The 15,878-nt window shown below is 43.2% G+C and overlaps 1 protein-coding gene across 1 annotated transcript in view; it reads right to left on the bottom strand.

Moving 5' to 3' along the window:
• Positions 1-15,878, bottom strand: part of CDH20 (cadherin 20) — a 209,965-nt gene that overhangs the window by 33,725 nt on the left and 160,362 nt on the right. Inside the window, exons 2-5 of the mRNA XM_011361074.2 lie at positions 12,150-12,551; positions 3,988-4,282; positions 3,361-3,480; positions 748-915 (exon numbers count right to left, since the gene is read on the bottom strand). Coding sequence (XP_011359376.1) covers positions 748-915; positions 3,361-3,480; positions 3,988-4,282; positions 12,150-12,395 — 829 coding nt within the window. The 5' untranslated portion in view covers positions 12,396-12,551. The remainder of the gene's footprint in view (positions 1-747; positions 916-3,360; positions 3,481-3,987; positions 4,283-12,149; positions 12,552-15,878) is intronic.

The following is a 15,878-nucleotide window of genomic DNA, read 5'->3' on the forward strand; positions in this document are numbered from 1 at the left end:
ATGAGCTCTAGGAGAGCAAAGATTTCATTTGTTTTGTGCACTGCTCTATATCCCATACTTATAATGAGGCCTGAAACAAATAATTTTTGAATGAATGAGTGGCTCCCCCCTTCTGGAAATTTCTACTTTCTGCCTGTTTAAATTCTTTATATCCTTTAGCCCCATGAAGTCTCGTCCTTTTGTGAAGCCTTCATTTAGTTTACTGTGAAGGCTTCGTTCTGCACTAACCGAGCGGCTGCCTGGTTAACTTTTCGTGAGTATGGAATAATGCGCCCCGACTGGATTTTAAGTGTCTCGCACCCCTCACGCCCAGGGCCCTTACGAAGCAGGGGCTCTGTACCTGCTTATGAATTGACTGGTTAAGGTGGCTCAAATGGGTCACTGGTTTGGCTTACTTGCCCTGCATGCCTTCTCAACGGGCGGGAGGAGAGGGGAAAAGAATCTTAGGTATTACAAGGGTTTGTGGTTCTCTAAAGTTCAACATTAGTCAACAAAATCGTATTAACATTTGATTTTGTGAAAGGGGGCAGGACAGGACAATGAAAAAATGTCTGAAAGAGCTCCATGGGAGGTGGCGATGAAGAAAGCGAGACACAGTGGGTTAGTGCTACGGGAAGTGGGGACATAGAAGGGAAATGGTTATGTGAATCATTGGACTTAAAGAGAACTCAGGTCTTTCTCTTTCAGCTCTGTCACGGTTGCCCCCCTCCGGCCCGAGACCGGCACCCTCACTGGTTAGATACTCACTCTGGGGAAAGCGGGGTGGGTTGTCATTGACATCCGAGAGGGTGACGTTGACCGTCGTGGTTCCAGCTAATCCTCCAAGCTGTCCCCCCATGTCCTTGGCTTGGATAATCACTTCGTAGTATTCTTTGGCTTCTCGGTCCATGTTCATGAGTGCTGTCCTAATTACACCTGCGGCATAGAAATGAGTTTGTTTTTCAAAATAAAACCTTAAGTCTAGTTTTTAAGATTAGGTTATAGGTTTCTTTCTTGTGCACTGTCAATACCTAGAGTCGAGCTGCAAGTCATCTGTATTTTATTAAACTTGAGGTCAGAATCCCAGCTTCAAAAAAGTGTTGTGTTTAAACAAATGGCCAACGAACAGAGTTCCAGCGGGAAGCGCTGAGGGCCGATTTTCTCTGGCGGCATTACTGAGAGAGAACAGGAGGTGGCAGCAGTGGTTCTCCAAAGTCAGCTGCTAGCTGTCCATGGCCATGTCAGGCTGCTCTATCTCACTGAAGAAAATTGGGGCTTAGGGTCCAGAAAACAAAGCCTCATATGTCTGCAAATCTGTGATTTTTAGACCAGGTCTCCTTTGGCTCTTTCTTCAGCCCCTAGAGCCCCTGTAGCATGAACGACTCTGCTTTAGGCAGCTCACTCCTGGTCTGCTTGTTCCTGTCTCCCGCATACCCGCAGGCAGGGTTGGAATTCTGATTTGCTTTTCCTTTTGTTATATATTCATTCTATTTTGTTAGGTTTTGCTTACCTCTGTGCTTCACTGAATACCATGAGCTAGGACATGAAGAATGCTCTGTGAGTTGTTTATTTTGAACACGTATAAGGGATGAACTTCCCCAGACAGTAAGTGGCAGCATCACCGTGTGATGATACGGTTTCATTAAGAGGAGTCTAAATCAAAATCCAGTGAAATGTGTTTTGATCCTGCCAGCGATGTGTGGTAATGTTTTATCTCTCTTTTAACACTTCCACTTAGAAAAGTTGACTTCTGTACACTCTAGACAAAGGTTAAAGACTTGTTTACCGTAAGTTTACAACATGACTCTTGGCTAAACAGACATTTTGCATGCCACAGGAAGGGAGGGAACCACAAACCTGTGCCCAGTTTACTCCTGTAATGTATATACTGCATTGTAGTAACAGCATTCTAATGTGATACATGCAGCATCTTTTTTTTTTTTTTTTTAATGCCCTATGGACGCAGCAGTAACTATCTTTTCATGTATTTTTGACCTTAACACTAAAGATGCCCCCTGGGAGCTGTCAAAATAATGTAAGGTTCCTCTGAGGATGCAAAGGACACATCGCCCTCTTCCTGTCTGTGTTCTTCCTCCCCACGGGCACCCCTGTCCCTCCTCCATTGTTAAAGTTACTGTTTTATACAAGTCTCTGCAATCTTTTTCTTTCCTCCTACTAATTTACGCTCCCTCACTTTTCACTTTTATTGCATAATTTTCCGAACGCCTGGTTCCCCTTAGGACTTTTGGGAAAAAAATTCCATCAGATTGCTAATAGAAATGCATTTTTTCTATTTCAGATGAAAAGGTGACTTTGAGCATTCATCGTTGACTTTACCTCTGTGGCTGTAAGGTTTTTTTTTTTACTCAAGTTCCTTGTTAATTACTCGTAGGTCCTCATTTTTCCTGTATGTAAAATGGGAATAGCAATACTTACATATATTCCATGAGTTCACAAGAATATGGGGAGGCTCAGATATGGCACTGTATATGAAAGTGTTTTTAAAAGGGAGAAAGCCTGGCACAAGCGCAAGATAATATTGATGTAATCATCATCCTGCCCAACTCAAAAGGATTAAAAGGAATTATTCACAGATAAAACATAAGTTCTGTAGGTAAAGCTCTTAAATAAAACTGAAAACAAAACAAATGTTAAAACCAAGCTTGTGTTGATTTGTCCTTTTCTGCCACATCGCTCCTTACCCGCCCAGTTCTCTGTGCTGTCCTCCCTGTGAGAGCTTCCCACTCAGCACCCGCCTTTTTTTCGGGAGTCGGGGGGAAGGGGGTTACATCTTATGAGCTGTACTGTTTCCTCCTCATTCAAACCTGTCTGTCCCAGCATCCATTTATTTGGGACTTTTTCTCTGCTCCATGCAGAGTGGTCCAGTGGAGAGAACATCAGATCACATGGCAGGGGACATATCTACAAGTAGAAATGCTTTGTTAGGTCTTGAGTCCCAGATTCCTTATCTGTTAAATGAATGGTGATGGCTGGATGATTCCCCTAGTTTCGAAGTCAATGATTCTGGTTCTGTAGGGAGCCCAGATTAATACGTCAACCCTCTCAGGTTTTCTTGGAGTTACAAAAGACCTTAATCCCTGTGAATAAATATAACCGTAGGATTTTTGCAGGCTAATGAGAAGGTACGTCGTGTAGGCAGGCCTTCTGGCCTCTTCTGGGCACGGTCTGTACGCAGCACTGCTGTTACCCCTCAGAGCAGCGCTCGTTGGCTCTCTTAATCCCCAAATTTATAACAATCCTTTTTGGTTAACACAGTCTCTGAAGAGTCCTTGAAAAGGAGAGTTGGGTCAATCATAGAAGCAGTTACAAATTATTAGGGAACAAAGCAAACACTCCCGACTGGACCGTTGGGTCAAATACCTGTTTTGGAGTCCACAGAAAAATATGGCTGGCCCTGGAGAATGCTGTACACTACCCGGGCACTGTTGCCGTAGGTTGGGTCATCAGCATCTGTGGCCGTCACCTGGATAACAGAGGTCCCTGAGGAAGAGAGATGGGGCAAACCTGTTCAAGTTGAATTGTTGAAGGCTAGAGGCAGTCCTGAACGGGCAGTCTTAAAGCATTAGAAAATGTTGTGTTTGCTTCCTTGGGCACGTTCCTTTCTAGGTGAGACATCTGTCACTCCTCTCTCATACCTCTTTAGTGGGGATGCGAGCTATTTGTTTCAAGTACTTAATAACTGGTAAGGACAACACAGCCTTTTGGCTCTTTCGTTTATATCAAAATGCATTTATCTACCTCTGTCTGTCTATCTTTTGTTTTTTCGGAACGAGAACTGAATAACAATACTAAGCTTATTAATATTATTTTTTGCTCTGGCTGATTTCAGTGTTTAAGTAGTTTTCTGCCTAAGGACATGCTTGTCACTTTTGGTTCAGTGCTGTAATCTGTGAGTCGATCTGCACATTCTCTCCTTTCCCGCATTTAGACGGAAGGACCTTCTATAGAGGGATCGCTCTCTGTGAGAATCGGGGAACTCCACCTTACCCACTGGTGACATTTCTGGCACAGTGGCAATATAAGGTCCATCCAGGAACTTGGGCTCATTGTCATTGATGTCTTGGATTTTGATGATGAACTCCGACTCCGGCTCCATCGGCCTGCCTGTCCGCCTGTCCAGGGCTTGAGCCCTCAAGGTGTACTGGGCCCTTTCCTCTCGGTCGAGCCTCTGAATGGCATGGATGTCCCCGGTGGTGTCGTCGATGGTAAACACGACGCCTGCCCCTTCTCCTGAGAGGATGTATTTGATGGATCCATCCCCCCTGTCCATGTCCGAATGGAGCTAGGGGAAAAGAAGGACCAACATCTCAGTATGGATATGAACAGGTGGCAGAAATAAATTGATTTTCTGTTTGGTCCTAACATCTGACCTTTTAAACAAGAAGAGTTTTTTTTTAGTCAAATGTTTAAAATGTCTGTCTACAAAGAACTAATATTGACCGAACATGATTGTATCAAAGAGCTAATATAGGTTGGTAAATAAGTAAAGTTTTTCCACATCGCATTCAGTATCCTGAACTTACTGCTTTAAAAAAAAAAAAAAAAATTCCTCTCCCTGAGGAGTACAGAAAACAAGAATTCTGGAAAGTATAGGTCTCCAGCGTGAGAGTAGGGGCCAGTCTCATAAGAAGGTACCCAGCCTTTTCATTTAATTAAAAAAAAGAAAAAGAAAAAGACAAGCCTAAACGTTTTAAAATAAGAAAGTGTTGATATAAATTATGTCTTGGAGTTTCAAAAACTTTATGACAATTTGAAGTTGGCTGAAAAGCTGATGAAATGATTGATAAATATGCTTTGACTACTGCACCGGAAATACTAAGTGACTTCCGGACTCTTGCTCTGCTTTGACTCTGTGGTCCCAGTTCTGTAGTGTCCTTCACTAGGACTCTGCTGGCTTGTGTTTCAGCTGTCAAAATGGAATTTAACTGCTGGTCGTTATTCTTTGCATCAGTCTGTCACTCCTTTCGGTGGGACCGATTCCCGGACTCATAACTGGATCACTCAAGTCTCTATGTGGACAGTTCATTAGGGACATGCTTTTATCTGCTCATCCAACTATATTTCCTCCTAAATTACTTTGTAATGATTCTTGAAAAGAGTTGAGGGGCACTTTTTGTATTAAGCCTAGAAATAAATGTCTGTATCGCTAATGTATATAGATGGCAAGAACCCTGAAATTTTGGGCTATGAATAAGTAACAGTCTGTCTCTAAAGGAAGCAACAAAAAGTTAGTTACATTTCGTCAGCTACTACTAACTCTTGTTGCTGGATCATTAGCACTTTGCATATGAAGTTCAGCAATGAAGTTCATGAGATTTAGTTTATCAAACAGGCAACCAGTGTTAGGTTTAGGCCAGAGAAGCAGATGTATCAGGCCCAAACACTAGGTCATTTATAAATCGAGTGTCCTTGACAAATTAATGTTTATAATTCTCAAATTTCTCATATATAAGTGTAGAGAACAACATTAATACTTACTTTAAAGGGTGTTGGGATCATTAGAAATTAAGGTATGTAAAGCACCCAGCACACAGTTTCTCATAATAGGAACGCTATAAATGGCCCCGATTATGATGATGATATTTGTGCACAGAGAAAAGCGTATTAACATGCCTGGCCTTCCTCTGCTCCCATCAAACCTTCAGGAGTGTAGCAGAGATGGAAAAAACCTGTTGGCTTTTTGTTAGGCACAGTCCAATGGTAAAAGCTGCATAAGGCTGCCTGAAGCATTCCTGGGACAGTGTTATTCTGAGGATTAAATGGCACAGACACCAAGAAGACACCTGAAAATGTATTCATAACATCCTCAGACAAGGATGGGTTTGGAGGCTGTGGCTGGCTTTGAGCTGATCTCAAATTGACTCACGGCCAAATCACGCAGGCAGTGATTTTGCTGCCTAGAGGAATTCAGCTGTGTCTTATCTAGGGAAGGGACATAAGAACAAAATTGACCAAAAAAATAGCTGTGAATTTTTTTTCCTACTTAAAGAATTCGATTTAGAATATGAAGTGCTCACATTTCCTCATTCCATATACAGTATTATTTTTTTCACAATCTAAATCTTCTGTTTGTAAAGTTAAAAAAGCAGAGGTGCCCAGCTCTTACTGTGTAGAACAGAAAGCCATTTTATTCAGACCTGGTCGCAGAGAAATGAAAATCCATTCCATGTGGAACTATGTTTCCAGGTAGAGAAATGGAATTGGGAGAAGGAAGACAAAAATCTCAGGATTTTTTAAAATTAAAAAAAAAAAAAAGGATGTGCATGTGTTTACACATATAGTTATATAAAATATATGTGTAGATATAAATATAGATCCAGGTAATTTTAAGGTATATGGCATAGGACTTTCACCTGGAGTGGAATAGGTTAGTTGAGGACATGGCAGATTATGTAGGGAGAGAAGAAAGAATAGAAGCTGACATAAAGAACGAACCCAGGACTATTTGAGATGTCCTATTTGTCATCTAAAAAGTTTTGTCCTATGAGCCTTAACAAAGCTGAGCATACTTGTGGTCATCATAGGCATAGGCCAAGTTTAAGTGCTCTGCTCATGGAGAGAGCTTAATAACTGACTGCAGGCTAAATGCGTTCGCTGCTGTGGAGGAGGTTCTGGTTCCTCAGGAGCCATCTGGCTGGCTGATGTCAATAGTCTGGGCTCAACCTCAGATCTGTTATCTCTGTTTTTGTCCCACAGACGAATTGGAAGAATTTGAAGAACTCTCTAGACTGTGTGTTCCTTGAAGTCAGAAACCATGTTGCTTTCACATGTAGTAAATGCTCAAAAAATTTTCGTTGAAAGAATAGCGTTGGGTGTACAATTAGAGTTTAGGCTTCTTGTGAAATCATTTTACCTTTGTTTGGAAAGAGCTAGCAAGTATCTTTCAAGTAGCTTCTGAGTGTGTGTTTACAAGTACATCTGTGCAAGAGAGAAGGAAGGTAAGGAGAGGAGAGCGAGGGGAGGAGCGAGGTGATACCCACAGAGAAGCAGGAGGGGCCTCTTGTGAACGGGAAGAGAACCAGCTATGAGAGGGGCCGGGTCCGCTTACGGAGAACTGCTTTCTAAGGAGTGTAATTGTATCAGTTCAGTGTCCAATCAGAGAACAAAACCACGTTATTTTAGCAGAGAGAATTTAATATGAAAAGGCAAAAAGGGAACCCTGAGGTACAGGAGGGATAGTAGGGATACAGCTCCCTCCGGATGGAACTGGGCTCTTGGAATCTAGATGTTTGGAGGAGGCCGGGCCTCAGACCTCTGAGGAGGGAGAGCTGCCCTCTGGGCTGGGGAGTCAGGGCTTAGAGCAGGTGTCCCCAGTACCCCCCTCCCACAGAGCTGAGACTTCTAAGGAGGGGGTGCCATCCAGTGGTGCTGATGTTTCTGAGGGGGTGCGATGAGGCTGGTGCTGGGAGTGCAGGAATGGACTGCCGGCCAGGTAAAAGGAGCAAGTCTCTTCCATCTCCTGCCTCTGGTGGTTCTCCCTCTAGTACATCCTACCGTCAGAGCCCACTGGGAGCTGGTCGGAAAAAGAAATCGTGGCTTGCCGGGCCCCAGCCCCAGCGTCACGAGGTAGAGTAGGGAAAGGTGGCTCAAAGGACGCTAGCTCAATAACCAGCGCAGTAATGCCTATTTAACATTAGGGGTTACCAGCCACAGAATACACATTCGGTTGTGAGAACTGCAAAGAAGAGACAGTGATAGCTTTTCTCTAAGTCACTCAGCAAGTTGGCACTGTAATACAAATGTTTAATATTTATCCATATTTAATTCAGCTAACACTGACTGAGGGGATGGTGAGGACCTTCTAGAGTGGAGATGGCGCACGTAGTCGTGTGCATCTTGCGAAAATATTTTTCCCCCAAATCTAGACAGAGTAAGACAGGTAGACATCCTAATTATCATAATAATTCTTTAGTCTGTAATTCTTCAGCCAGAGGAATCGTGAATGATAGGAAGCACACATAGATTATGAAAAATCTTAGTGGATTTAGGACTTCAAAAACGAGGGTGAGTTCCAATCCTTTTGTCATCTTTCATAGTGCCTCGTATAGGTCCAGGAATGCACTAAGTGCTTGCAGTTGGTGGTCAGACAGCTTCCGTGTGGTTAACCTCAGCATGACTCGGAACCATGGATTCGTGCACAGGCACAAGCTCTCCGCATCCCCCCCTTTGCACACATCAATACAATCTCGCTTGAACTCGACACTGCCTGTCCCTGGAAAGCCCATGTGGACTTTCTAAGGCCATGCCAATTACAGCTGGTAATTGTTGCCATACTCCTTTCTGAAATAAGCAAATATTCAGGCAGTTTCCCTAAAGAGACACCTTTCAGGCTCAAGGTGACAAGTTGACTGCCCCTGGGGTAAAGGGAATGAAAGGCGGGTGAATTCGCTTTAAAAAAAAAATAAAGGGGTAAAGTGCCTGGGTAAGTGAATATATAATTACCTTCGTCACGTGGAGGTGACAAACCCAGCACAGGTCAAACACTTTCACCGGCCGCTGGTGCGTTGGCCGGACGGGATCGCTGTAGGGCTGCGTGGGGTGACCTTTGCGGGGGGTGCCCTGTGCGTGGGGCTGGGGTGATTAGGAGAGGGTGAGCACTGCTTATGAAGACTGGACGGGGTGCACAGCGAAGTGCTCCCATGGCAGGAGGCAGTCGGGCTTGGCCAGATTCCTGATCCCGCGCTAGCAGGTGGACTCTTCTGCATATCTCTCAGGGCCAAGTCTAAGGTCACGGCCACACGCATGCAGGGCTACGTAAAGGAAAGCCGCTTCCTTCAGTGTCAGATTGCGGTGTGGATCTCGATCTGGGCTTTTCCTGTTACCTCTCCTATAACTTTGGGCAATGAATATAACCTCGCTGAGCCAAGTTCTCTAGGCTAATTATCTAAAAGTGGTGAATTATATTTATCTCATAGCATTGTTATGGTGATTAAATGATCTGCTCTGTGCGAATGCAGCTGACGCATAGTGCGGTGGCAGCCCAGGAAAATGTTAGGTGGCCTTGTCGTTCTGCGTTTATGTCCAGTGCTGTGTTGGGTACTCGGTGTTGGGAGGTGCAGAGAAGGCGAGGAGTGGCGTCTCAGTTTTCCCCCTTGGGAAGAGGGAAGAGGGCTCTAAATTGTACATGCATACAAAGCAATTACTGAATACAAAGGTATTTTCTTAAACTTATTTTAGAGGTAGCTATGTATGTCTAGTTGGAAGAAACATTTTACAAATATTGAATAGCTAGAAGTCTTTGGAATTCTGAATAGCTGGAAGGATGTGTTCATGATGGAAGTGGCTTTTCAGCTAGGGCCCTGAGGAATTTGAAAGTGATTGAACAGAGAGGAGGTGACTGCATGTCTTGGGCAGGGCAGTAGCGTGGACATACATACGTCTGGGGTGGAGACAAATGCAGTATGTGTGTCGAGGCCAGTAAGGAGAGCCAGCTCAGCTGGGATCAGGACTACATTTGAGGAATGGTAGGGGAGGGCCGGGTAAGGGAGGGGTCGTCTTCTGAAAGTCCCTGAACTGTGCGCTGGAGCTCCCATAAGCACTGGAGAGCCACGGGCTTTCTTAGTCAGAGGAGCAATGTGATAGAAGGGTGCTTCAAGTAGATGAATGTCCTGCGTCCGGGGGGAGGGATGGGACGAGCCTCTCTCCAGGGAGACAGGCAGCGCCTGCTTAGTTAATCTAATCGTGAAGGACAGACGGATCACAGTGATCACGGAGACTGGAGACGATGAGGTGAGTCTGAGAAACTGACAGAGATGTTGACAGGATATGGCGACTGACCGTGCATGAAGAAAGGAGAAAAGGGAAGAGAGAAGTCAAGCAAAGTGACTGATTACTACTGCTATTACTACTACTACTGTGACTCCTCCTCTTCCTCCTCCTGCTGCTACTACAGGGTGACAGTTATTAATATCTTCCTCTAGACCAGGCACTATGCTAAGTGCTTTACATGCGTTAGCTTATTTAGTGTCCATTCATTCATTCATTCATTTTTTTTTTTTTTGAGCATCTTCTGTGTCATACGTGCTACGTCAGGCCTCGGGGCTAAAATGGAAGCAGTGTCCTTGCCCTCATCGAGCTTGTAGTCTAGTATGGGGCTTCAGACAATACGCATGTCAAGAAACAAGTAACTTACATATTGTCAGTTGTGTTTAGAGCTGTGAAAAAAATAATGCTAGAGAATGGTCAGGAAAGACCTAGATCCAAAAGAGGAGGAGGAACCCTGCGAGAAGCAGGGGAAGGGCATTGTAGTATGCAGGAGCAGTAGGGCAAAGCTTGGCAAGTTGTAGGAACTGACACGAGGCTCTGTCCCTGGAATAGAAGAGGGAGAGAGAGAGGAGCACCTGCTGTGCCGGGAGGCGAGGCAGGCAGGTCAGGGAGTGGCCTCATCAGCTGTCAGGTGCATGGGGGGAGTCTGAGTGATTCAAGGTGTAACGGGAAGACATTGAAGGATGTAAGCAGAGTGACATGGTGTGACTCACGTTTTGAAACGTGTGTGGAGAATAGTTTGGAAGGAAGTGTGGGTAGAAGTGAGGAAACTGGTTTGGAGTCCGCATATTTGCACAGGTGAGAGATGATGGTAGAAGTGGAGATGAGAGAAGTGAAGGATTTGGGGTGGATTTTCACATAGGACTGACAGAATTTGCAGGTGGAGAGAATGTGGGGGCCAAGAGGAAGTGAAGAATGATCACTGGTCTCTGGTTTTAGGAACTGGATGATGGCAGTACTAATATAGAGAAGGTTGGGGGCAGTGTTGGTTTGGAAGGAAAAACAAGAATTCTTTACTGAAGATACACTTCGTTTGGGAGGCCGTTGAGTCGTAAGCATGGGTCTGTCACAGATGCAGTAGGTTTATGAGTCTGAAGCTCAAAAGAGTGGTCTGAGCTAGAAATGGAGGTTTCGGATTCCTTGGTTTAGAGGTGGAGTTTAAAACCATAGGGTGGCGAATCTACCCAGAGAATGAGTGTGGGTAGAGAGGAGTCCCACGGCAGACCTTGTGGTTTGGACCGGGTGGAGGGAGAGGGCTGGCCAAGGGCGTGAGAGGAAGGAGGGAAGACAGGACTGCGAAGCTCGCGAAGCCGGGAGAGGACCGCGAGTCAGGAAGGAGGGACTGGCCAGCAGTGTCCAGGCCACGGTCCGGCAGTTCCATAAAACCTGCTTTGGTAGTGGACGAGTCCTTAGGAGCATCGCAGACACCGTTGGTGCAGCGGTGGGGACAGAAGTCAGAGAAGTGGGTGAAGTAGTGGGTGGGAGTTGAAGGAGTTTATGCAGACCACTTCTGAGAGGTCGCAGTTCTCTTGTTGTCCCCCATGGACATTTGTGAGAACAGAGGCTACTGGGGCTTAGTGGCCTGTCCAAAGTCACTCTGGAAGCAATTGGCAGAGGGTTTTGAACTCACATGTGTTTGACTTTGAAACCTACACCCTCAAGCCTCTTTGCTAAACAAGTGTTTGAATTATCATTTGAATGAATTATTTATTTTCTAATTAGTTCCTTGTTTTCCATTTTCTCTCACTTGGTTACTTTCATAAAATACTCTCTGATTAACAACCAAATAATGTAAACATAGGAGAAGACCTGGATTAAAAATGAAATGATAGATAAATCAAGGGAATTTGAGTATAAAGTTTATAAATATATTCATTCATTGTCTCCACCTATCCTAAAGCATGTGCTAGGATCTTCTGAAATGAAGAATATTTTATTCTTTTTTATTTCCGTATTAAATTTGAGCCTCAGGCAATACCTGTAGAAATGCTTTGGGGAAAAAAAAAGCAGAAAGCCCTCTGCTTCCCCCTTTCGCCCCCCAGTTTCTTTCTTCTCCATCCTGTCATTTCCAAGGCTGCTGCTTTTGGGACTTGAATGGCTATTGCAATGGCCCCAGCTTTCCCTCCCAAATCCAGTTTCTCATTCCCCACCCTCCCACCCCTCTCAGAGCAGAAGCATGAGTGAGGAGAGAGATCTCTCCTTCTGACTGGTTATCGGACAAAGCAAAAATGAGATTCAACTAGCTGTCAGGTAACATACCACTAGTTAAAATTGTTCTCAAGCTTTAGGCACGTGTTAGATGAGCTTTCGTATTTAATTTATATTCATTTCAGTGTCAATAGTCAATATCCTGATAATTTATCTTTCTTTTTGGCGGTTCTTACCTTGCCGACATACAAAGGGTCAGTTCCAGTGTACTCTTCCAGAACAAAAAACTGATTCCAAACCCAGCTCCTCTTTGTCCGCGAGTGTGACTGTGGCTTGTCTGACAGGAGTGCTTCTAATTTGCCTGGCGGTGTTGGTGTGCCCGAGAGAACGGTGGTCGTAAGGTCCATCAATCCCCAGAAGTACAAGGACATGCCGAGTCCAAGCCAGCTCTTTGCATTGCTCATTCTACCAGAAGTCCACATGGGATGGCCAGGTTTTCAGAAAGTAAAGTACAGGATGAAAAGCCACTGGAGTGCGAGTATTTTCCAAATAATAATAAAATAATAATGCCGTTTATTGGATACTTATGCTTCCCAAATGAGATCCTGATTCAAGTCAGTCCACTTGAAGTTGACTTCCTGTCAAGTTAAGGAAAACACAGGATAAAGACGTCAGATTCTTTCCTGTGGGCTTGCAAGCGAGTTTTCAAGAAATGTCAGTAAATATTCAGTTTTCTCCTCAACAAATAAAAGAATCATAACATACTATTGCTTTAGAAATGTTTGAATAATAAAAAAATATTTTGATAAAAAGACATTTTTGTTGCAATAATCAATCTCAAACCTTTAGATATGGATTTCAGTGGGAATAAAACTAATGAATAAATTTCTTCTCACTGGTGGTGTAGCTGGAGGGTCATGCTGTATTATTGATTGGCTTGAATTAATAGTGTACTCTTTGAAATATTTATGATCAGACAGCCTCCTAAACTCTTAAAAATGGCATTTATTTCCAAAATTTATAGCTAATAACTAATATTTTCATTAACTCAACTGCTTTTCTTGGATCAAAACCAAAAGCAAAATCTAACTCTTTCTCGCCGCCTGCCATTATCTCGTGCCCGCCCCACGTTACGGGTAACGTTAGGGATCTCGGACTTCGTTCGGAAGTGGCCATGGATCACTTCTGACTTTAATCATTTTCCGAGCTCATGGTGGAATTTGAGTTTCACACTCTACTGCTTCGTCTCTGAAGCATTGATAGGGGCTGCTAATGTGACCTTTCCAGGATTTGAACTGTCAGTTAATCATTAAATCATTCACAAGAGACTCTACAGTGCTATCAGTCACATGATGCTGTGGGCATGCTCAGGGTGTCTAACCAACAGAATTTTTGGCCTCTGATCTGAAAGACTCATTTAGGCAAAGGGATGTTGACTTCTGCCTTTTCATCAGTCAAACTTTTTTTGTTCTACGAAGTCAAATTAGCTGGTGACCTCACTCCTGCGCTATGACCTCATCAACTTTTTCTTCGTCTGGGTTTAATGAGGTGGCATAGCACTCTGTCAAAAAACAACCAAAATGTCTTCTGTGGGCTTAATATTCGCATTGTTAATGTGGAGAACTGCTGTCATATTTGCAGAAAAAAATGTATGTATTTGGGGATTTCAGCTCCATGCAACTAAATGTTTTATTTCTGCAGGTGGTTGAAATGAATGCATTGATACTCGCTCGGTTACCACCTTCTATGTTTTAGCTTTTTCTCAAATACTGTTAACATGAACAAAAGAATTAAAAACATGTCTTATAATCACTTCATCAATATGCCATCTCATTTCTGTGTAAGGGGGAGACGATAGAATTCCTGTACCAGAATGGGAGGCTGTGCCTCTCACAATTTCTAGCTCTAATGGCAGATTGATTGTTCAGTAAAAGCAAGCCAAGTGTTTCTTATTTAGGGTGACATGTTTGTTAATAAAGAACGATGGTATACCAGAAGGTGGGTTTCTAACTATTAGTGTGGTCTTTTCTCTTTTGGACCAGTAGAAATGTAGCTCCTGTTTTCCTGATCCCCGTCTAAGGGGAAGATGTTCTGGAAAAAGGAACCTTAACCAGGAGATGAATTAATGAAAACGTTTGGTGAGAAATAGTTGTGCTTGGGATAATGTAGGTGAAAGTTCTCTGTAAATAACTAAGGCGCCAACTGACATTTGAACAGCCACATAAGGAGAAATGACTTGGGTCATGTGTAAAAATTATGAAGCTGAGCCTGGGCACTTTTTGGACCAAAATTCTGAAAGGGCTTAATGAATATATATTATTTCACAGATCTCTACATCTATGATAAGTGCTATTGGACACTAGATTCTGGCCCAGCCTAATTCTGTAATAACCAGACATTGTTTTTCCACATGAGGAAGCCTAACGAAGGACTAGTTATTAAAAAACTCCATAGAATAAAGAAAATTCATTTTTTTGGATTGCATTTATTGAGATAGAACTCAATATATGTACTCTAATGTAGTCCCTTTGATGTCTGCAATTCACATGTACACATTTTTCCTAATAATTATTTTCCATTATTTTGATTATTTTCTCTAGCTAGTTTTAGCATCTTGCTTTGGATTCGAAGTGTGCAGATGTCCCCTATCTTGCTTCCATTGGCTAAATTTTATGGACAGAAAGAGATTTGAGGAAATTTTGAGGGATTTTAAGTACTCTCCCTTATATTCTCCCATCACTTACAAACCGGACACATATTCTTGCCAACTAAAATCTCCATCTTTCCCTATAGGTGTGATCTGAAGAGCTCGAGAAAAAAAAGGCATTCTTTGGAATCTTTGCGATGAGTATTTTATAGGCAGATGGGCTGCCTCAGCTTTGGCCTCCTCTACACTAGGGCAAAGCCCTCATGTTCTTCCCTGGCCCTGAACACGTACAAGAGTGGCTTCTGGATGGTTAGAACTGTGGAGCCCTTAGTGAATCTATGAAAGCGCTGGTGGCCCGTGTGGCCCTCTCGTGCTGCCGCTTACAAACCTGAAGCGTCAAAGCCTGTAGGGCCCATAAACTCCTTGTTAAATACCTCGGTAGCTGCAGTTATTAGAAAGCATTTTATTCCTGCTTCCTCGTGGCGGAGTGCAGGAAAAATCCTTCCTGTCTAACTTTTTACAGAGTAAAGTGTGGGTTATACATTAGTTACATTATTCTTTTCACAACTGAAGCTGTTTTTATACAAGTGAAGGGAAAAATCAGTTCTACCAGAAATACTAACCAGTTTGCAATTATTATAAATAATATGGTTCTCATATTCATGGTTTTCCCTGCAGGATAGGAATAGTGATGAAGTGTTTGAAGGTGGGCCAATATCTGTCGTTCTTATAAAGAAAGAGGTGAATAGACATACATTTGTATATACAGACCTGCTTTGTGAGGCCACATGTGCCACCCAAAGACTGCATTAGTGGAAATTAACTTCTGTATTAAACGAGACTTTTAAAAGTTTCCCCCTCCATCCTGCCTGAAGAAAGCAAATAGCTCAGTAATGAACACAGTAGGAAGAAATTAAAGTTGTACATAAAGTGTGCTCTCAGCTAATTGTTTATTTTGTTACTTGAATTCGTTGTGACATTTAAAATGTAGGGGGAAGGGATGGTTACTGCTTTCTTCTTGAAATGAACTGGGCGCTAATGGTCTCCCTCTGATTTCTTCCTTCATTATTCCAGTTTTCCTGAGCTTTTCATGCTTAATGGAAGTACTGCTCAGTAAGCCCAAATGACATCTCTATGGAAGCAGGGAGTCCTTGCCTCCGCCCGTGACTCCCTATGAAGGGGTGGGGGTGTTAATTTTCTCATGTGGCCTCATGACTGTATAGAGCTAAATATAGATCGTGGTGCCGTGGTTTTAGGTGACTAAACTTCTTAAGCTATTACTTTCACTTATAGAAAGAGTCTCAAAAATGTACTTAAA

This window comes from Pteropus vampyrus, unplaced genomic scaffold (genome assembly GCF_000151845.1).
Source record: "Pteropus vampyrus isolate Shadow unplaced genomic scaffold, Pvam_2.0 Scaffold62, whole genome shotgun sequence".
NCBI classification, from domain to species: domain Eukaryota; kingdom Metazoa; phylum Chordata; class Mammalia; order Chiroptera; family Pteropodidae; genus Pteropus; species Pteropus vampyrus.